At 44.0% G+C, this 24,367-nt stretch overlaps 1 protein-coding gene across 1 annotated transcript; it reads right to left on the reverse strand.

Annotated features, from left to right (window-relative positions):
• Positions 1-16,307: 16,307 nt before the first annotated feature.
• On the reverse strand, positions 16,308-23,897 carry LOC129160550 (uncharacterized). Its single transcript, XM_070549781.1, has 3 exons — positions 23,709-23,897; positions 16,889-23,315; positions 16,308-16,495 (listed from the first exon to the last, which is right to left on the reverse strand). Exon 2 carries the CDS (start codon positions 23,068-23,070, stop codon positions 17,134-17,136), a length of 5,937 nt encoding a protein of 1,978 aa, XP_070405882.1. The 5' UTR covers positions 23,071-23,315; positions 23,709-23,897; the 3' UTR covers positions 16,308-16,495; positions 16,889-17,133.
• Positions 23,898-24,367: the final 470 nt, after the last annotated feature.

Raw genomic sequence — 24,367 nt, forward strand, 5'->3', positions numbered from 1 at the left:
GACCTTTGGGACATGGTTTGACCCCCTTAGGAAAGGGCTATCATCATGTTACGTTCAGATCACTTACAACTCAATAGATTCTACCTTTCTGTAACGTTTCAGCCTGATTGGACCTTGTTTTCACTCTAATGAACCCAGAATGATGTGAAATTGTGCTTCGTGCAACATAATTCTGGGTGCCATTTAAAAACCATAAGTGCTAATGACTCCATTCCTTTTTGTGGTTGTAGGGGCTGTTGATTGGAGTATACTAAAACAAACCTGATCCCTCTAGGACATTCAGAAGCCAAGTTATAAGCCCACAAATGTGTAACTGGACTACTTCTTTAAATTGACACCAGATCCGGTGACCTTTGGGACATGGTTTGACCCCATTAGGAAAGTGCTATCATCATGAAACGTTCAGATCACTTACAACTCAATAGATTCTACCTTCCTGTAACGTTTCAGCCTGATTGGACCTTGTTTTCACACAAATGAACCCAGAATGATGTGAAATTGTGCTTCGTGCAACATAATTCTGGGTGCCATTTAAAAACCATAAGTGCTAATGACTCCATTCCTTTTTGTGGTTGTAGGGGCTGTTGATTGGAGTATGCTAAAACAAACCTGATCTCTCTAGGACATTCAGAAGCCAAGTTATAAGCCCACAAATGTGTAACTGGACTACTTCTTTAAGTTGACACCAGATCCGGTGACCTTTGGGACATGGTTTGACCCCCTTAGGAAAGTGCTATCATCATGAAACGTTCAGATCACTTACAACTCAATAGATTCTACCTTCCTGTAACGTTTCAGCCTGATTGGACCTTGTTTTCACACAAATGGACCCAGAATGATGTGAAATTGTGCTTCGTGCAACATAATTCTGGGTGCCATTTAAAAACCATAAGTGCTAATGACTCCAATCCTTTTTGAGGTTGTAGGGGCTGTTGATTGGAGTACACTAAAACAAACCTGATCTCTCTAGGACATTCAGAAACCAAGTTATAAGCCCTCAAAGGTGTAATTGGACTACTTCTTTAAAGTGACACCAGGCCCGGTGACCTTTGGGACATGGTTTGACCCCCTATAGGAATGTGCGATCATCATGAAACGTTCAGATCACTTACAACTCAATAGATTCTACCTTTCTGTAACGTTTCAGCCTGATTGGACCTTGTTTTCACTCTAATGAACCCAGAATGATGTGAAATTGTGCTTCGTGCAACATAATTCTGGGTGCCATTTAAAAACCATAAGTGCTAATGACTCCATTCCTTTTTGTGGTTGTAGGGGCTGTTGATTGGAGTATGCTAAAACAAACCTGATCTCTCTAGGACATTCAGAAGCCAAGTTATAAGCCCACAAATGTGTAACTGGACTACTTCTTTAAATTGACACCATATCCGGTGACCTTTGGGACATGGTTTGACCCCCTTAGGAAAGGGCTATCATCATGTTACGTTCAGATCACTTACAACTCAATAGATTCTACCTTTCTGTAACGTTTCAGCCTGATTGGACCTTGTTTTCACTCTAATGAACCCAGAATGATGTGAAATTGTGCTTCGTGCAACATAATTCTGGGTGCCATTTAAAAACCATAAGTGCTAATGACTCCATTCCTTTTTGTGGTTGTAGGGGCTGTTGATTGGAGTATACTAAAACAAACCTGATCCCTCTAGGACATTCAGAAGCCAAGTTATAAGCCCACAAATGTGTAACTGGACTACTTCTTTAAATTGACACCATATCCGGTGACCTTTGGGACATGGTTTGACCCCATTAGGAAAGTGCTATCATCATGAAACGTTCAGATCACTTACAACTCAATAGATTCTACCTTCCTGTAACGTTTCAGCCTGATTGGACCTTGTTTTCACACAAATGGACCCAGAATGATGTGAAATTGTGCTTCGTGCAACATAATTCTGGGTGCCATTTACAAACCATAAGTGCTAATGACTCCATTCCTTTTTGTGGTTGTAGGGGCTGTTGGTTGGAGTACATTAAAACAAACCTGATCTCTCTAGGACATTCAGAAGCCAAGTTATAAGCCCACAAATGTGTTACTGGACTACTTCTTTAAATTGACACCATATCCGGTGACCTTTGGGACATGGTTTGACCCCCTTAGGAAAGGGCTATCATCATGTTACGTTCAGATCACTTACAACTCAATAGATTCTACCTTTCTGTAACGTTTCAGCCTGATTGGACCTTGTTTTCACTCTAATGAACCCAGAATGATGTGAAATTGTGCTTCGTGCAACATAATTCTGGGTGCCATTTAAAAACCATAAGTGCTAATGACTCCATTCCTTTTTGTGGTTGTAGGGGCTGTTGATTGGAGTATACTAAAACAAACCTGATCCCTCTAGGACATTCAGAAGCCAAGTTATAAGCCCACAAATGTGTAACTGGACTACTTCTTTAAATTGACACCAGATCCGGTGACCTTTGGGACATGGTTTGACCCCATTAGGAAAGTGCTATCATCATGAAACGTTCAGATCACTTACAACTCAATAGATTCTACCTTCCTGTAACGTTTCAGCCTGATTGGACCTTGTTTTCACACAAATGAACCCAGAATGATGTGAAATTGTGCTTCGTGCAACATAATTCTGGGTGCCATTTAAAAACCATAAGTGCTAATGACTCCATTCCTTTTTGTGGTTGTAGGGGCTGTTGATTGGAGTATGCTAAAACAAACCTGATCTCTCTAGGACATTCAGAAGCCAAGTTATAAGCCCACAAATGTGTAACTGGACTACTTCTTTAAATTGACACCATATCCGGTGACCTTTGGGACATGGTTTGACCCCCTTAGGAAAGGGCTATCATCATGTTACGTTCAGATCACTTACAACTCAATAGATTCTACCTTTCTGTAACGTTTCAGCCTGATTGGACCTTGTTTTCACTCTAATGAACCCAGAATGATGTGAAATTGTGCTTCGTGCAACATAATTCTGGGTGCCATTTAAAAACCATAAGTGCTAATGACTCCATTCCTTTTTGTGGTTGTAGGGGCTGTTGATTGGAGTATACTAAAACAAACCTGATCCCTCTAGGACATTCAGAAGCCAAGTTATAAGCCCACAAATGTGTAACTGGACTACTTCTTTAAATTGACACCAGATCCGGTGACCTTTGGGACATGGTTTGACCCCATTAGGAAAGTGCTATCATCATGAAACGTTCAGATCACTTACAACTCAATAGATTCTACCTTCCTGTAACGTTTCAGCCTGATTGGACCTTGTTTTCACACAAATGAACCCAGAATGATGTGAAATTGTGCTTCGTGCAACATAATTCTGGGTGCCATTTAAAAACCATAAGTGCTAATGACTCCATTCCTTTTTGTGGTTGTAGGGGCTGTTGATTGGAGTATGCTAAAACAAACCTGATCTCTCTAGGACATTCAGAAGCCAAGTTATAAGCCCACAAATGTGTAACTGGACTACTTCTTTAAGTTGACACCAGATCCGGTGACCTTTGGGACATGGTTTGACCCCCTTAGGAAAGTGCTATCATCATGAAACGTTCAGATCACTTACAACTCAATAGATTTTACCTTCCTGTAACGTTTCAGCCTGATTGGACCTTGTTTTCACACAAATGGACCCAGAATGATGTGAAATTGTGCTTCGTGCAACATAATTCTGGGTGCCATTTAAAAACCATAAGTGCTAATGACTCCAATCCTTTTTGAGGTTGTAGGGGCTGTTGATTGGAGTACACTAAAACAAACCTGATCTCTCTAGGACATTCAGAAACCAAGTTATAAGCCCTCAAAGGTGTAATTGGACTACTTCTTTAAAGTGACACCAGGCCCGGTGACCTTTGGGACATGGTTTGACCCCCTATAGGAATGTGCGATCATCATGAAACGTTCAGATCACTTACAACTCAATAGATTCTACCTTCTTGTAACGTTTCAGCCTGATTGGACCTTGTTTTCACACAAATGGACCCAGAATGATGTGAAATTGTGCTTCGTGCAACATAATTCTGGGCGCCATTTACAAGCCATAAGTGCTAATACTCCATTCCTTTTTGTGGTTGTAGGGGCTGTTGGTTGGAGTACATTAAAACAAACCTGATCTCTCTAGGACAGTCAGAAGCCAAGTTATAAGCCCACAAATGTGTAACTGGACTACTTCTTTAAATTGACACCAGATCCGGTGACCTTTGGGACATGGTTTGACCCCCTTAGGAAAGTGCTATAATCATGAAACGTTCAGATCACTTACAATTCAATAGATTCTACCTTCCTGTAACGTTTCAGCCTGATTGTACCTTGTTTTCAAACAAATGAACCCAGAATGATGTGAAAAATAGGCTTCGTGCAACATAATTCTGGGAGCCATTTAAAAACCATAAGTGCTAATGACTCCATTCCTTTTTGTGGTTGTAGGGGCTGTTGATTGGAGTACATTAAAACAAACCTGATCTCTCTAGGACATTCAGAAGCCAAGTTATAAGCCCACAAATGTGTAACTGGACTACTTCTTTAAATTGACACCAGATCCGGTGACCTTTGGGACATGGTTTGATCCCCTTAGGAAAGTACTATCATCATGAAACGTTCAGATCACTTACAACTCAATAGATTCTACCTTCCTGTAACGTTTCAGCCTGATTGGACCTTGTTTTCACACAAATGAACCCAGAATGATGTGAAATTGTGCTTCGTGCAACATAATTCTGGGTGCCATTTAAAAACCATAAGTGCTAATGACTCCATTCCTTTTTGTGGTTGTAGGGGCTGTTGATTGGAGTATACTAAAACAAACCTGATCTCTCTAGGACATTCAGAAGCCAAGTTATAAGCCCACAAATGTGTAACTGACTACTTCTTTAAAATGACACCAGATCCGGTGACCTTTGGGACATGGTTTGACCCCCTTACGAAAGTGCGATCATCTTGAAACGTTCAGATCACTTACAACTCAATAGATTCTACCTTCTTGTAACGATTCAGCCTGATTGGACCTTGTTTTCACACAAATGGACCCAGAATGAAGTGAAATTGTGCTTCATGCAACATAATTCTGGGTGCCATTTACAAACCATAAGTGCTAATGACTCCATTCCTTTTTGTGGTTGTAGGGGCTGTTGATTGGAGTACATTAAAACAAACCTGATCTCTCTAGGACATTCAGAAGCCAAGTTATAAGCCCACAAATGTGTAACTGGACTACTTCTTTAAATTGACACCAGATCCGGTGACCTTTGGGACATGGTTTGATCCCCTTAGGAAAGTTCTATCATCATGAAACGTTCAGATCACTTACAACTCAATAGATTCTACCTTCCTGTAACGTTTCAGCCTGATTGGACCTTGTTTTCACACAAATGAACCCAGAATGATGTGAAATTGTGCTTCGTGCCACATAATTCTGGGTACCATTTAAAAACCATAAGTGCTAATGACTCCATTCCTGTTTGTGGTTGTAGGGGCTGTTGACTGGAGTACACTAAAACAAACCTGATTTCTCTAGGATATTCAGAAGCCAAGTTATAAGCCCACAAATGTGTAACTGGACTACTTCGTTAAATTGACACCAGATCCGGTGACCTTTGGGACATGGTTTGACCCCCTTAGGAAAGTGCTATCATCATGAAACATTCAGATCACTTACAACTCAATAGATTCTACCTTCCTGTGACGTTTCAGCCTGATTGGACCTTATTTTCACACAAAGGAACCCAGAATGATGTGAAATTGTGCTTCGTGCAACATAATTCTGGGTGACATTTAAAAACCATAAGTGCTAATGACTCCATTCCTTTTTGGGGTAAGGGGGCTGTTAATTGGAGTACTCTAAAACAAACCTGACCTCTCTAGGATATTCAAAAGCCAAGTTATAAGCCCACAAATGTGTAACTGGACTTCTTTAAAGTGACACCAGGCCCGGTGACCTTTGGGACATGGTTTGACCCCCTATAGGAATGTGCGATCATCATGAAACGTTCAGATCACTTACAACTCAATAGATTCTACCTTCTTGTAACGTTTCAGCCTGATTGGACCTTGTTTTCACACAAATGGACCCAGAATGATGTGAAATTGTGCTTCGTGCAACATAATTCTGGGTGCCATTTACAAACCATAAGTGCTAATGACTCCATTTCTTTTTGTGGTTGTAGGGGCTGTTGATTGGAGTACACTAAAACAAACCTGACCTCTCTAGGACATTCAGAAGCCAAGTTATAAGCCCACAAAGGTGTAACTGGACTACTTCTTTAAAGTGACACCAGGCCCGGTGACCTTTGGGACATGGTTTGACCCCCTATAGGAATGTGCGATCATCATGAAACGTTCAGATCACTTACAACTCAATAGATTCTACCTTCCTGTAACGTTTCAGCCTGATTGGACCTTGTTTTCACACAAATGGACCCAGAATGATGTGAAATTGTGCTTCGTGCAACATAATTCTGGGTGCCATTTAAAAACCATAAGTGCTAATCACTCCATTCCTGTTTTTGGTTGTAGGGGCTTTTGATTGGAGTATACTAAAACAAACCTGACCTCACTAGGACATTCAGAAGCCAAGTTATAAGCCCACAAATGTGTAACTGGACTACTTCTTTAAATTGACACCAGATCCGGTGACTTTTGGGACATGGTTTGACCCTCTTAGGAAAGTGCTATCATCATGAAACGTTCAGATCACTTACAAATCAATAGATTCTACCTTCCTGTAACGCTTCAGCCTGATTGGACCTTGTTTTCACACAAATGGACCCAGAATGATGTGAAATTGTGCTTCGTGCAACATAATTCTGGCTGCCATTTACAAACCATAAGTGCTAATAACTCCATTCCTTTTTGTGGTTGTAGGGGCTGTTGATTGGAGTACACTAAAACAAACCTGACCTCTCTAGGACATTCAGAAGCCAAGTTATAAGCCCACAAAGGTGTAACTGGACTACTTCTTTAAAGTGACACCAGGCCCGGTGACCTTTGGGACATGGTTTGACCCCCTATAGGAATGTGCGATCATCATGAAACGTTCAGATTACTTACAACTCAATAGATTCTACCTTCCTGTAACGTTTCAGCCTGATTGGACCTTGTTTTCACACAAATGGACCCAGAATGATGTGAAATTGTGCTTCGTGCAACATAATTCTGGGTGCCATTTACAATCCATAAGTGCTAATGACTCCATTCCTTTTTGTGGTTGTAGGGGCTGTTGATTGGAGTACACTAAAACAAACCTGACCTCTCTAGGACATTCAGAAGAAACATTATAAGCCCACAAAGGTGTAACTGGACTACTTCTTTAAAGTGACACCAGGCCCGGTGACCTTTGGGACATGGTTTGACCCCCTATAGGAATGTGCGATCATCATGAAACGTTCAGATCACTTACAACTAAATAGATTCTACCTTCCTGTAACGTTTCAGCCTGATTGGACCTTGTTTTCACACAAATGGACCCAGAATGATGTGAAATTGTGCTTCGTGCAACATACTTCTGGGTGCCATTTAACAAACCATAAGTGCTAATGACTCCATTCCTTTTTGTGGTTGTAGGGGCTGTTGATTGGAGTACACTAAAACAAACCTGACCTCTCTAGGACAATCAGAAGAAATGTTATAAGCCCACAAAGGTGTAACTGGACTACTTCTTTGAAGTGACACCAGGCCCGGTGACCTTTGGGACATGGTTTGACCCCCTATAGGAATGTGCTATCATAATTAAACACAGGAATCATTTACAACTCAATAGATTCTACTTTTCTGTGACGTTTCAGCCTGATTGGACCTTGTTTTCACACAAATGGACCCAGAATGATGTGAAATTGTGCTTCGTGCAACATAATTCTGGGTGCCATTTAAAAACCATAAGTGCTAATGACTCCATTCCTTTTAGTGGTAATGGGGGCTGTGGATTGGAGTACTCTAAAACAAACCTGACCTCTCTAGGACATTCAGAAGCCAAGTTATAAGCCCACAAAGGTGTAACTGGACTACTTCTTTAAAGTGACACCAGGCCCGGTGACCTTTGGGACATGGTTTGACCCCCTATAGGAATGTGCGATCATCATGAAACGTTCAGATCACTTACAACTCAATAGATTCTACCTTCTTGTAACGTTTCAGCCTGATTGGACCTTGTTTTCACACAAATGGACCCAGAATGATGTGAAATTGTGCTTCGTGCAACATAATTCTGGGTGCCATTTAAAAACCATAAGTGCTAATGACTCCAATCCTTTTTGAGGTTGTAGGGGCTGTTGATTGGAGTACACTAAAGCAAACCTGATCTCTCTAGGACATTCAGAAGCCAAGTTATAAGCCCACAAATGTGTAACTGGACTACTTCTTTAAAGTGACACCAGTTCCGGTGACCTTTGGGACATGGTTTGACCCCCTATAGGAATGTGCTATCATAATTAAACACAGGACTCATTTACAACTCAATAGATTCTACTTTTCTGTGACGTTTCAGCCTGATTGGACCTTGTTTTCACACAAATGGACCCAGAATGATGTGAAATTGTGCTTCGTGCAACATAATTCTGGGTGCCATTTAAAAACCATAAGTGCTAATGACTCCATTCCTTTTAGTGGTAATGGGGGCTGTGGATTGGAGTACTGTAAAACAAACCTGACCTCTCTAGAACATTCAGAAGCCAAGTTATAAGCCCACAAAGGTGTAACTGGACTACTTCTTTAAAGTGACACCAGGCCCGGTGACCTTTGGGACATGGTTTGACCCCCTATAGGAATGTGCGATCATCATGAAACGTTCAGATCACTTACAACTCAATAGATTCTACCTTCTTGTAACGTTTCAGCCTGATTGGACCTTGTTTTCACACAAATGGACCCAGAATGATGTGAAATTGTGCTTCGTGCAACATAATTCTTGGTACCATTTAAAAACCATAAGTGCTAATGACTTCAATCCTTTTTGATGTTGTAGGGGCTGTTGATTGGAGTACACTAAAACAAACCTGATCTCTCTAGGACATTCAGAAGCCAAGTTATAAGCCCACAAATGTGTAACTGGACTACTTCTTTAAAGTGACACCAGTTCCGGTGACCTTTGGGACATGGTTTTACCACCTATAGGAATGTGCGATCATCATGAAACGTTCAGATCACTTACAACTCAATAGATTCTACCGTCTTGCACGTTTCAGCCTGATTGGACCTTGTTTTCACACAAATGAACCCAGAATGATGTGAAATTGTGCTTCGTGCAACATAATTCTGGGTGCCATTTAAAAACCATAAGTGCTAATGACTCCATTCCTTTTAGTGATAATGGGGGCTGTGGATTGGAGTACTCTAAAACAAACCTGACCTCTCTAGGACATTCAGAAGCCAAGTTATAAGCCCACAAAGGTGTAACTGGACTACTTCTTTAAAGTGACACCAGGCCCGGTGACCTTTGGGACATGGTTTTACCCCCTATAGGAATGTGCTATCATCATGAAATGTTCAGATCACTTACAACTCAATAGATTCTACCTTCTTGTAACGTTTCAGCCTGATTGGACCTTGTTTTCACACAAATGAACCCAGAATGATGTGAAATTGTGCTTCATGCAACATAATTCTGGGTGCCATTTAAAAACCATAAGTGCTAATGACTCCATTCCTTTTTGTGGTTGTAGGGGCTGTTAATTGGAGTATATTAAAACAAACCTGATCTCTCTAGGACATTCAGAAGCTAAGTTATAAGCCCACAAATGTGTAACTGGACTACTTCTTTAAGTTACCAGATCCGGTGACCTTTGGGACATGGTTTGACCCCCTTAGGAAAATGCTATCATCATGAAACGTTCAGATCACTTACAACTCAATAGATTCTACCTTCCTGTAACGTTTCAGCCTGATTGGACCTTGTTTTCACACAAATGGACCCAGAATGATGTGAAATTGTGCTTCGTGCAACATAATTCTGGGTGCCATTTACAAACCATAAGTGCTAATGACTCCATTCCTTTTTGTGGTTCTAGGGGCTGTTGATTGGAGTACACCAAAACAAACCTGACCTCTCTAGGACATTCAGAAGAAACATTATAAGCCCACAAAGGTGTAACTGGACTCCTTCTTTAAAGTGACACCAGGCCCGGTGACCTTTGGGACATGGTTTGACCCCCTATAGGAATGTGGGATCATCATGAAACGTTCAGATCACTTACAACTAAATAGATTCTACCTTCCTGTAACGTTTCAGCCTGATTGGACCTTGTTTTCACACAAATGGACCCAGAATGATGTGAAATTGTGCTTCGTGCAACACTTCTGGGTGCCATTTACAAACCATAAGTGCTAATGACTCCATTCCTTTTTGTGGTTGTAGGGGCTGTTGATTGGAGTACACTAAAACAAACCTGACCTCTCTAGGACATTCAGAAGAAATGTTATAAGCCCACAAAGGTGTAACTGGACTACTTCTTTGAAGTGACACCAGGCCCGGTGACCTTTGGGACATGGTTTGACCCCCTATAGGAATGTGGTATCATAATTAAACACAGGAAACATTTACAACTCAATAGATTCTACTTTTCTGTGACGTTTCAGCCTGATTGGACCTTGTTTTCACACAAATGGACCCAGAATGATGTGAAATTGTCCTTCGTGCAACATAATTCTGGGTGCCATTTAAAAACCATAAGTGCTAATGACTCCATTCCTTTTAGTGGTAATGGGGGCTGTGGATTGGAGTACTCTAAAACAAACCTGACCTCTCTAGGACATTCAGAAGCCAAGTTATAAGCCCACAACGTTGTAACTGGACTACTTCTTTAAAGTGACACCAGGCCCGGTGACCTTTGGGACATGGTTTGACCCCCTATAGGAATGTGCGATCATCATGAAACGTTCAGATCACTTACAACTCAATAGATTCTACCTTCTTGTAACGTTTCAGCCTGATTGGGCCTTGTTTTCACACAAATGGACCCAGAATGATGTGAAATTGTGCTTCGTGCAACATAATTCTGGGTGCCATTTAAAAACCATAAGTGCTAATGACTCCAATCCTTTTTGAGGTTGTAGGGGCTGTTGATTAGAGTACACTAAAACAAACCTGATCTCTCTAGGACATTCAGAAGCCAAGTTATAAGCCCACAAATGTGTAACTGGACTACTTCTTTAAAGTGACACCAGTTCCGGTGACCTTTGGGACATGGTTTTACCCCCATAGGAATGTGCGATCATCATGAAACGTTCAGATCACTTACAACTCAATAGATTCTACCTTCTTGCACGTTTCAGCCTGATTGGACCTTGTTTTCACACAAATGAACCCAGAATGATGTGAAATTGTGCTTCGTGCAACATAATTCTGGGTGCCATTTAAAAACCATAAGTGCTAATGACTCCATTCCTTTTAGTGGTAATGGGGGCTGTGGATTGGAGTACTCTAAAACAAACCTGACCTCTCTAGCACATTCAGAAGCCAAGTTATAAGCCCACAAAGGTGTAACTGGACTACTTCTTTAAAGTGACACCAGGCCCGGTGACCTTTGGGACATGGTTTTACCCCCTATAGGAATGTGCGATCATCGTGAAACGTTCAGATCACTTACAACTCAATAGATTCTACCTTCTTGTAACGTTTCAGCCTGATTGGACCTTGTTTTCACACAAATGGACCCAGAATGATGTGAAATTGTGCTTCGTGCAACATAATTCTGGGTGCCATTTATAAACCATAAGTGCTAATGACTCCATTCCTTTTTGTGGTTGGAGGGGCTGTTGTTTGGAGTAAATTAAAACAAACCTGATCTCTCTAGGACATTCAGAAGCCAAGTTATAAGCCCACAAATGTGTAACTGGACTACTTCTTTAAATTGACACCAGATCCGGTGACCTTTGGGACATGGTTTGACCCCCTTAGGAAAGTGCTATCATTAGGAAACGTTCAGATCACTTACAACTCAATAGATTCTACCTTCCTGTAACGTTTCAGCCTGATTGGACCTTGTTTTCACACAAATGAACCCAGAATGATGTGAAATTGTGCTTCGTGCAACATAATTCTGGGTGCCATTTAAAAACCATAAGTGCTAATGACTCCATTCCTTTTTGTGGTTGTAGGGGCTGTTGATTGGAGTATACTAAAACAAACCTGATCGCTCTAGGACATTCAGAAGCCAAGTTATAAGCCCACAAATGTGTAACTGGACTACTTCTTTATGTTGACACCAGGCCCGGTGACCTTTGGGACATGGTTTGACCCCCTTAGGAAAATGCTATCATCATGAAACGTTCAGATCACTTACAACTCAATAGATTCTACCTTCCTGTAACGTTTCAGCCTGATTGGACCTTGTTTTCACACAAATGGACCCAGAATGATGTGAAATTGTGCTTCGTGCAACATAATTCTGGGTGCCATTTACAAACCATAAGTGCTAATGACTCCATTCCTTTTAGTGGTAATGGGGGCTGTGGATTGGAGTACTCTAAAACAAACCTGACCTCTCTAGGACATTCAGAAGCCAAGTTATAAGCCCACAAAGGTGTAGCTGGACTACTTCTTTAAAGTGTCACCAGGCCCGGTGACCTTTGGGACATGGTTTGACCCCCTATAGGAATGTGCGATCATCATGAAACGTTCAGATCACTTACAACTCAATAGATTCTACCTTCTTGTAACGTTTCAGCCTGATTGGACCTTGTTTTCACACAAATGGACCCAGAATGATGTGAAATTGTCCTTCGTGCAACATAATTCTGGGTGCCATTTAAAAACCATAAGTGCTAATGACTCCATTCCTTTTAGTGGTAATGGGGGCTGTGGATTGGAGTACTCTAAAACAAACCTGACCTCTCTAGGACATTCAGAAGCCAAGTTATAAGCCCACAACGTTGTAACTGGACTACTTCTTTAAAGTGACACCAGGCCCGGTGACCTTTGGGACATGGTTTGACCCCCTATAGGAATGTGCGATCATCATGAAACGTTCAGATCACTTACAACTCAATAGATTCTACCTTCTTGTAACGTTTCAGCCTGATTGGACCTTGTTTTCACACAAATGGACCCAGAATGATGTGAAATTGTGCTTCGTGCAACATAATTCTGGGTGCCATTTAAAAACCATAAGTGCTAATGACTCCAATCCTTTTTGAGGTTGTAGGGGCTGTTGATTGGAGTACACTAAAACAAACCTGATCTCTCTAGGACATTCAGAAGCCAAGTTATAAGCCCACAAATGTGTAACTGGACTACTTCTTTAAAGTGACACCAGTTCCGGTGACCTTTGGGACATGGTTTTACCCCCATAGGAATGTGCGATCATCATGAAACGTTCAGATCACTTACAACTCAATAGATTCTACCTTCTTGCACGTTTCAGCCTGATTGGACCTTGTTTTCACACAAATGAACCCAGAATGATGTGAAATTGTGCTTCGTGCAACATAATTCTGGGTGCCATTTAAAAACCATAAGTGCTAATGACTCCATTCCTTTTAGTGGTAATGGGGGCTGTGGATTGGAGTACTCTAAAACAAACCTGACCTCTCTAGCACATTCAGAAGCCAAGTTATAAGCCCACAAAGGTGTAACTGGACTACTTCTTTAAAGTGACACCAGGCCCGGTGACCTTTGGGACATGGTTTTACCCCCTATAGGAATGTGCGATCATCGTGAAACGTTCAGATCACTTACAACTCAATAGATTCTACCTTCTTGTAACGTTTCAGCCTGATTGGACCTTGTTTTCACACAAATGGACCCAGAATGATGTGAAATTGTGCTTCGTGCAACATAATTCTGGGTGCCATTTATAAACCATAAGTGCTAATGACTCCATTCCTTTTTGTGGTTGGAGGGGCTGTTGTTTGGAGTAAATTAAAACAAACCTGATCTCTCTAGGACATTCAGAAGCCAAGTTATAAGCCCACAAATGTGTAACTGGACTACTTCTTTAAATTGACACCAGATCCGGTGACCTTTGGGACATGGTTTGACCCCCTTAGGAAAGTGCTATCATTAGGAAACGTTCAGATCACTTACAACTCAATAGATTCTACCTTCCTGTAACGTTTCAGCCTGATTGGACCTTGTTTTCACACAAATGAACCCAGAATGATGTGAAATTGTGCTTCGTGCAACATAATTCTGGGTGCCATTTAAAAACCATAAGTGCTAATGACTCCATTCCTTTTTGTGGTTGTAGGGGCTGTTGATTGGAGTATACTAAAACAAACCTGATCGCTCTAGGACATTCAGAAGCCAAGTTATAAGCCCACAAATGTGTAACTGGACTACTTCTTTATGTTGACACCAGGCCCGGTGACCTTTGGGACATGGTTTGACCCCCTTAGGAAAATGCTATCATCATGAAACGTTCAGATCACTTACAACTCAATAGATTCTACCTTCCTGTAACGTTTCAGCCTGATTGGACCTTGTTTTCACACAAATGGACCCAGAATGATGTGAAATTGTGCTTCGTGCAACATAATTCTGGGTGCCATTTACAAACCATAAGTGCTAATGACTCCATTCCTTTTAGTGGTAATGGGGGCTGTGGATTGGAGTACTCTAAAACAAACCTGACCTCTCTAGGACATTCAGAAGCCAAGTTATAAGCCCACAAAGGTGTAGCTGGACTACTTCTTTAAAGTGTCACCAGGCCCGGTGACCTTTGGGACATGGTTTGACCCCCTATAGGAATGTGCGATCATCATGAAACGTTCAGATCACTTACAACTCAATAGATTCTACCTTCTTGTAACGTTTCAGCCTGATTGGACCTTGTTTTCACACAAATGGACCCAGAAAGATGTGAAATTGTGCTTCGTGCAACATAACTCTGGGTGCCATTTAAAAACCATAAGTGCTAATGACTCCATTCCTTTTTGTGGTTGTAGGGGCTGTTGGTTGGAGTACATTAAAAACAAACCTGATCTATCTAGGACATTCAGAAGCCAAGTTATAAGCCCACAAATGTGTAACTGGACTACTTCTTTAAAGTGACACCAGGCCCGGTGACCTTTGGGACATGGTTTGACCCCCTATAGGAATGTGCGATCATCATGAGACGTTCAGATCACTTACAACTCAATAGATTCTACCTTCTTGTAACGTTTCAGCCTGATTGGACCTTGTTTTCACACAAATGGACCCAGAATGATGTGAAATTGTGCTTTGTGCAACATAATTCTGGGTGCCATTTACAAACCATAAGTGCTAATGACTCCATTCCTATTTGTGGTTATAGGGGCTGTTGAATGGAGTACACTAAAACAAACCTGACCTCTCTAGGACATTCAAAAGCCAAGTTATAAGCCCACAAATGTGTAACTGGACTACTTTAAAGTGACACCAGGCCCGGTGACCTTTGGGACATGGTTTGACCCCCTATAGGAATGTGCGATCATCATGAAACGTTCAGATCACTTACAACTCAATAGATTCTACCTTCTTGTAATGTTTCAGCCTGATTGGACCTTGTTTTCACACAAATGGACCCAGAATGATGTGAAATTGTGCTTCGTGCAACATAATTCTGGGTGCCATTTAAAAACCATAAGTGCTAATGACTCCATTCCTTTTAGTGGTAATGGGGGCTGTGGATTGGAGTACTCTAAAACAAACCTGACCTCTCTAGGACATTCAGAAGAAACGTTATAAGCCCACAAAGGTGTAACTGGACTACTTCTTTAAAGTGACACCAGGCCCGGTGACCTTTGGGACATGGTTTGACCCGCTATAGGAATGTGCGATCATCATGAAATGTTCAGATCACTTAAACTCAATAGATTCTACCTTCTTGTAACGTTTCAGCCTGATTGGACCTTGTTTTCACACAAATGGACCCAGAATGATGTGAAATTGTGCTTCGTGCAACATAATTCTGGGTGCCATTTACAAACCATAAGTGCTAATGACTCCATTCCTTTTTGTGGTTGTAGGGGCTGTTGATTGGAGTACACTAAAACAAACCTGATCTCTCTAGGACATTCAGAAGCCAAGTTATAAGCCCACAAATGTGTAACTGGACTACTTCTTTAAATTGACACCAGATCTGGTGACCTTTGGGACATGGTTTGACCCCCTTAGGAAAGTGCTATCATCATGAAACGTTCAGATCACTTACAACTCAATAGATTCTACCTTCCTGTAACCTTTCAGCCTGATTGGACCTTGTTTTCACACAAATGAACTCAGAATGATGTGAAATTGTGCTTCGTGCAACATAATTCTGGGTGACATTTAAAAACCATAAGTGCTAATGACTCCATTCCTTTTTGGGGTAAGGGGGCTGTTAATTGGAGTACTCTAAAACAAACCTGACCTCTCTAGGATTGTACTGAATGTTTGCACTGATTGCCGATCACGCTTCAACTGAGTTGTCCTCGGTCAGAAGGATTGGCACTCCACAGTGATGTAGTCCAAGTAGTTTTATTAAAGAGGTAGCAGATGACATCAACAAGTGAGGCAATTGCATTCCCATCTATGAATGCAGGTAAAGGGAGTGTGAGTGTGCAGGAGTATGTGGGTGTGGTAATCTGTTAACAGAAAGAACAACCATTAGTATGAATAGCAATGTACCGCTTATACAGCACTGTGGGTTTCCAACATGAAGTTATATGATCTGCTATAAACCTCATGGCCACTAGATGCCACCCTAAGACCATACATGAATTTCTTGTTGGTATATGCATTAGCAAACAGTATCTCTACAGGTCAGATAATAAACACAGAAAATAGTTATATCCACCTCCAACCACCATACTTGATAGTGAGTCGTATATGGAATGCCATATAAGCTGCAACCAAGGCTGCCTGAAGTAGGCCAACAAAACCTGCAACTTAGCAACAGGACTAGCTTCTTAGTGATGTACACAGAGCAACTCACAGATAAAGTCAAATAAGCATCAATCTCATCTTATAATACTCACATGATAAACACGCACACCAAGGGTAACTCACACAGGAACGCACGAGAAAAACGCTGATCATCCAACACCTTTCAGCTGTGCTGAACTGCGCTAAACACGTTCCCAACGGGAAGTACAGATACCGAGGTGCATCATGGGTAATGTAGTCTAAACGGTGTTCACAAACATTATTCCTCTGGAAAGCGGACTTTTAACAGCCGCCCCTGTATTTGTATGGATACAAATACACACATGCTAAAGTCAAGCTATTGCGGAACAGTATCATCTAAGTCCTCAGGGACTTTGGGGAGTCCCACTAGTTTATTCACCGGGCGAACATAGAGACTGTCTTTAACCTTGACTTCGGCAGCCCGAACAACACCATCAGTCCCTGGGAAAACTTGGGAAATGGTACCCACAGGCCAGAGGCCTCTAGGCAGATTAGAGTCTACAATCATAACAGCTTGTCCCACGGTCATGTTGTCAGTGGACTTCCTCCATTTCTGTCGGAGTTGCAGTCCTGGGAGGTAGTTCTGTATGAACCGCTTCCAGAAGTGGTCACTGATGACCTGGCTGTGTATCCATCTTCTGGTCGAAAGAGTGCCTGAGGGGCCATAGACTGCCTGGGGTAGTGCTGAATCACGCCGCCCCATCAAGAGAAGATTTGGTGTGATGGGATCTGGGTCGGCTATGTCAGCCGATGCATAGCCAAGCGGTTTTGAGTTCAAAATGCCCTCAACCTCTATGAGAGCTGTGAGTAGGACTTCTTCTGCCACAACTTGGTCCTTCAGGACTACTTGCAGAGCTGACTTCACTGCTCTGATTTCCCTTTCCCAGGCTCCTCCGAAATGAGGCGAGTGTGGGGGATTGAAGCAGAAGTGGATAGCCTGCGTGGCTAGTTGCTGCTTGAGGTCAGGCTCCATGTTTTCAAATGCTGCTTGGAGTTCTCTATGACCACCTCTGAAATTGGTTCCTTGATCAGACCACATCTCGTATGGCTTTCCTCTGCGTGCGATAAATCTGCGTAATGACATAAGGAAGGAATCAGTGTCAAGACTAGGGAGGAGATCGAGATGCACACATCTAGTTGTAAGACACTTGTAGATAATTCCCCAGCGTTTCTCTCTTCTACGACCTATCTTTATCGTGTATGGCCCGAAACAGTCTACGCCCGTTGACCAGAACGGGGGTTTATAGAGTCTCATCCGTGAGGAAGGTAAATCAGCCATCTTGGGTGTAGAAGGTGTGGCGCGCCATCTCCTACAGTCCACACACTGGTGCTGGTGTTTCTTAATGGCTTGACGTCCTCTGAGAATCCAATAGGTGCGCCTTATCTCCGCAAATAGCCTCTCTGCACCTGGGTGAAGGAGCTGGTCATCATAAGTCCTTATGATGAGCTTGGTCAGGGGATGTTCAGCTGCTAGTACGATGGGATGAATACTGTCTGGATCTAAGTCTGCGGCTTGACGAAGGCGGCCTCCGACTCTGATGAGACCAGTAAGACTGTCATATTCAGGGGACAGCGTGCTAAGACGGCTGTCTGAGCGGACTGGGCGACTGGTCTGGAGGGCTTTGGTCTCCTCTGTGAAGCTGTCGGTCTGAGCTGAGCGGAGCAGCATGGTCTTGGTTTCCAGTCGCTCCGCGGCTGTAATAGGAGTGTCGGCCGCCCCGTGTAGGGTCCGGTACGTAGCAGCAATCAGCTTATCTAGTGAGGCATACTGCATTGGATCCGGCAAGGTTGGGGATACAGAAGCGTGCCCACAGAATGCAGTCCTCCTGAGCTCTGCTTCATTGCAGGCTGGAAACTCTGTTGGCAGCTTAGGCCAAGTGTCAGCGGCTTGTAATAGGAAAGGTGGACCATGTGACCAACGATTGGGGGCTGTTAGGTCAGCGAGATGTTTCCCTCTGGTGATGTCATCAGCAGGATTGAGCTCAGAGGTCACATATCGCCACTGTTCAGGAGATGTCAGCTCCTGTATTTCACAGATTCGAGTCCCCACAAATACCTTATAGCGACAGGAGCTAGATTGGATCCACTGCAGCACCGTGGTAGAGTCTGTCCACAGGTAAATCGACTGTATGGGAACAGTAAGCTCTGTCTGGAGTAATCTGGCCAATTGGGCTCCTGTGAGTGCTGCGCAAAGCTCCAACCGGGGCATTGACACCTGCTTGCGTGGGGCCACTCTGGAGCGAGCCATCAGGAATGATGTGATGATGGGCCGTTGCCGCTCAATTACCCTGAGATAAGCCACAGCCCCATAAGCCTTTTCCGATGCGTCACAGAATACGTGAGCTTCATATGTCACATTGCTGGAGTTATGAGGAGGAGCGTAGCAGTGGGGAATGATGACATGCTGAAGGTGTGACAGTTCGCCTTCCCACTCAAGCCAGGACTGAAGTAGATTCCCTTCGATGGGCTCATCCCACCCTCTTTCTGTGCTCCACAGGGCCTGTACAATCAGCTTGGCCCTTGTAGTGTAGGGACAAATATACCCTAGTGGGTCATACTGGGTAGCTAGTACCTTGTACACATTGCGCAGCGTGACCGTGGAGTAGGTGATAGGGCGGTGCTTATATCCCAGGACATCTGTCGGACAGTGCCAGCTAAGTCCTAACGTTGACTCTTGTGAGTCGAGACCTTTGAAGTTCAGCCAAAGTTCACAGCTCTCTGATCGAGCTGAAGCGGGCAGATGAGCAACTACTTCGGGCACGTTGCTCGCCCACTGTCGTATATCAAATCCTCCCTGAATGAGTAAATCTCTCATCCGGTCGATGAGCTGTTTTGCCTCTTCTGGGTTGAACAGGGACTGTAAACAATTATCCACGTAGAAGGCTGTGTGGACTGAGTCACAGATGTCTTTGTGGGTTTCTTTGTGCTCCCTCGCATGTCTCTGTAGGGCGAACGTAGCACAGCAGGGGCTACATGTCGTTCCGAAGGGCAAAACTCTCCACTCATATATGTCTGGGGGCCGATCCGTTTCACAATCCCTCCACAGAAACCGTAGCAGGGGACAATCCTCTGGGAGCAGCCGAACCTGATGAAACATGGCTTTGATATCTCCACTCACGGCTACAGGATGTTGACGGAAGCGGAGTAATACCCCCAGCAGAGTGGGTCCCATGGGAGGTCCTGGTAAGAGGCAGCGGTTCAGGACGGACCCCTGAAACTCAAACGAACAGTTGAAGACCACTCTAGCCTTATTGTTGTGATGTACTATGTGGTGCGGTACATACCATGACTCAGAAGAGCTATGTGTCTCATCTGGGCTCAGCTTAGCAACATAGCCAGACTCTACTAACCTGTGGATCTCCTGGTTGTATGTATGGGTCAGATCAGGGTTCTTGGCCAGCTTACGTTCAGTAGATCTGAGGAGGCCCTTTACTGCTTCAGGGGAGACACACAGACGTGGAAAGTCTCTTCTTCTCAGTAGAGGAGTGGCATATCTCTCGACACCATCTACTGGGACTCTGAGGGTCTTTGTTTCCAACGTAGCCACTGCCTCTCTGTCCTCCTTTGACCGTGTGACCTCCTTCTCTGTCCTACAGGGGGGAACATCTAGTTGCCACAAACGCTTCACATCTTGATGCAGGGCCTCTGCAGGAGAAAGACACATGTTCAGGCACTGCAGCTCCCCCTCAGATGTAGGCATACTACTGGCTGGCCCCTGGATGGCCCATCCGAGCTTGGTGCAGACGGCTACTGGCCCTTTAGATGACCCCCTAAGGACAGGACGGACAGGGGTGATGAGATGAGCATTATCTGAGCCAAGTAGCACCAAAGGTTGGACCTGGTTAAATCCTTTGATCTGGACTTTCTGCAAGTGAAGATACTTCTTCTTCAGCTGTTCAGCTGGACATGACTGAGTAGCTAGACTCAGCTGGTCGGCTGTGAATGCATGTGTTACTTTGTACCTCACTTTGGGCTTAGCTCTCGGTGACACCTGAAATGAGACAAAGCCTCCCTTCATCTGGATTACATCTCGACGGATAGTTCGCAGTGCGAGTGTTGCTTCCTCCTGCTCCAAACCTAGAGATTCAACTGCCGCAGGAAGCACAACAGTCTTTTCTGAGCCGTCATCAAGCACAGCAAATGTGTCCAGAGATTTGCCACCATGATGTAGTTGAATTGGTACTACTTTAAGCATGACTCGACCTGAGTGACTTGAATAGTCTAGGTAAACCATACTAGTACTCACAGTTAGTATGTTAGGGTCCCGCTTCTTGGCCTCAACCAGGTCATGGAGCACAGACAAATGCTGGTCACCACAGGTGCTGCACGGCTTCTTTAGAGTACACTGCTCTGGAGAATGTTTACGGCCACAGCGCCAGCATTTGGCCTTCTCAGTAATCCAGGTAGCCATAGCTTTGAGGTCTAGCCCTTTAAATCCATCACAGCCATTCAGATAATGCTCTGTCCCTTCACAGTATGGACAATAAGGTTTGAACTTCTGTCTCTTCTTAGGTTGGACTGTCGGATTGGGAGCTGTAGATCCTCCCCCTGGTCTTAGCTTGGCTTGGGCTGGATTTGGGCCGTAGTAGATGGAAGCAGATTTGCTGTGTGACTTGGGCCCTGCTAAGGCTTTGAGTAGGTTCTTCTCTGGGCGTGGCCTGTCAGAGGGCATGTGAGAGGCTTGTCTGGATAGCTGAAGGACTTGGGATTTCCGTTCAAGCCATTCTGAGAAGTCGTACATATTGTATGTTCGGCTGCTGCCAGTGCGGATGATCCCCCGGGTAATACAGTACTCGATGAAGCTGTCTCTGTAGTTCAGGGGGAGTTTGGTAAGCAGTCTTTCCACATGTGAACCACAATGAAGCTCACTGGCTGCTACTTCATCCATGGTACTGAGAAGCCCGACCAGGCTGGACACGGACAGGGACAGGTCCTCAATAGCTTGAGAGTCTCCTGTTCTAATAGGGGGGCAGTTCAATATAGTGCTAAGCTCACTTTGGACTAACTGCCTTGGCTGTCCATACCTCTGCTCTAGCGCCCTCATTGCACTAGTATAGGGAGTGCGGTCGTGGATGTAGCGCTTGGCTACCTGTAGGGCGCTGGGATATTCTAGATGATCTAATAGGACCTGAAACTTGTAATCTTCTCCCAGATGAGAATGTGGCCCTAAGGTGCTGTCCAGCCCTTTCTTTAATAAGGCGAAGTCACTCTCTCTGCCCGTCCTGAAGACCACCAGCCTAGGCTTTGGAATACCATATGAAGATGCCACCATCATTTCCATCAGGTTTGGTAGAGGCGCTCTGGCTGATTCAGATGTGGCAACCCGTGGATTATATTGTCCAGCAGAGGAAGATGATGAATGGTCACTTCCTGACGGGTCGGGAACGTGGTGGTTGCCAGCTGGATCAGGCAAAGCTTCAGGATGCAATATGTTGGATACAGGGTGCTGAGCGTCTGCCCACTGTGATGGCTGGGTCACAGGTTCTGGTGGACGCGGAAGTTGGTAGGTCGGATCAGCAGGACCCGGTGGTTGCTGCAAGTACACAGGATTAGCTGGAGGTCTAGCTTGGAAGACGGGAGCAGCTGGATGTAACGTCTGCTGCAGACTCACTGGATCCCCAGCCTGTGATAGCTGCTGTACTGCATGATAAGCACGTTGTCTTGGCTGATTAGCTGAGGCTGCGTGATGTGATATCTGCACCTGGCCTGGCCGGTTTATAAGGAGATGATGTTCCGATCTCTGGTACACGAAGGGTGTAGCGGTGCATCGTCCAAGTCTCCTGAGTGGCGTTGATGCAGCTACATAAGTGGCAGGGTGCAGCACTGGCTGAGTGTGAAAACTCACTTTACGAGGAGGTGATGGAGCAGATGCCTTCACTGGCATCAGCATGTTCGCAGGTGTTGTGGTGTCCTGCTCTGGTACAGGTAGTGGCTCTATGGTGCGATGTATCACCTCACTGCTAGGTTGTGAAGCTTGCTCCAAACGCTCCACCCGCTTCAGTAATGTTCCATGAGTGTCCTCCATAGACGCTTGAAGGTGATTCATGGTTTGGAGGACACTGTTCCATGCGGATTCCATCCTCTGCCATCTCCCTTCCTCTTCATTGTCAGAGCTACTGGAACTACTTGGAGCTCTAGATGGGTTGGGTGGCTCAGTTAGGTTGTGCTCATAGTCCACCAGATATCCCGGGAGTTTCCTCTCCCGTTTTGGACGGGGGCTACTCGATGCACCTCCATCCTGAGGGTTTTCCATCTCATGAACTCAGCCAAGGCAAATCCGGCTCGAAGGACCACTTGTACTGAATGTTTGCACTGATTGCCGATCACGCTTCAACTGAGTTGTCCTCGGTCAGAAGGATTTGCACTCCACAGTGATGTAGTCCAAGTAGTTTTATTAAAGAGGTAGCAGATGACATCAACAAGTGAGGCAATTGCATTCCCATCTATGAATGCAGGTAAAGGGAGTGTGAGTGTGCAGGAGTATGTGGGTGTGGTAATCTGTTAACAGAAAGAACAACCATTAGTATGAATAGCAATGTACCGCTTATACAGCACTGTGGGTTTCCAACATGAAGTTATATGATCTGCTATAAACCTCATGGCCACTAGATGCCACCCTAAGACCATACATGAATTTCTTGTTGGTATATGCATTAGCAAACAGTATCTCTACAGGTCAGATAATAAACACAGAAAATAGTTCTATCCACCTCCAACCACCATACTTGATAGTGAGTCGTATATGGAATGCCATATAAGCTGCAACCAAGGCTGCCTGAAGTAGGCCAACAAAACCTGCAACTTAGCAACAGGACTAGCTTCTTAGTGATGTACACAGAGCAACTCACAGATAAAGTCAAATAAGCATCAATCTCATCTTATAATACTCACATGATAAACACGCACACCAAGGGTAACTCACACAGGAACGCACGAGAAAAACGCTGATCATCCAACACCTTTCAGCTGTGCTGAACTGCGCTAAACACGTTCCCAACGGGAAGTACAGATACCGAGGTGCATCATGGGTAATGTAGTCTAAACGGTGTTCACAAACATTATTCCTCTGGAAAGCGGACTTTTAACAAGGATATTCAAAAGCCAAGTTATAAGCCCACAAATGTGTAACTGGACTACTTTAAAGTGACACCAGGCCCGGTGACCTTTGGGACATGGTTTGACCCCCTATAGGAATGTGCGATCATCATGAAACGTTCAGATCACTTACAACTCAATAGATTCTACCTTCTTGTAACGTTTCAGCCTGATTGGACCTTGTTTTCACACAAATGGACCCAGAATGATGTGAAATTGTGCTTCGTGCAACATAATTCTGGGTGCCATTTAAAAACCATAAGTGCTAATGACTCCATTCCTTTTAGTGGTAATGGGGGCTGTGGATTGGAGTACTCTAAAACAAACCTGACCTCTCTAGGACATTCAGAAGCCAAGTTATAAGCCCACAAAGGTGTAACTGGACTACTTCTTTAAAGTGACACCAGGCCCGGTGACCTTTGGGACATGGTATGACCCCCTATAGGAATGTGCGA

Source organism: Nothobranchius furzeri, chromosome 3 (assembly GCF_043380555.1).
Source record: "Nothobranchius furzeri strain GRZ-AD chromosome 3, NfurGRZ-RIMD1, whole genome shotgun sequence".
Classification (NCBI taxonomy): Eukaryota; Metazoa; Chordata; class Actinopteri; order Cyprinodontiformes; family Nothobranchiidae; genus Nothobranchius; species Nothobranchius furzeri.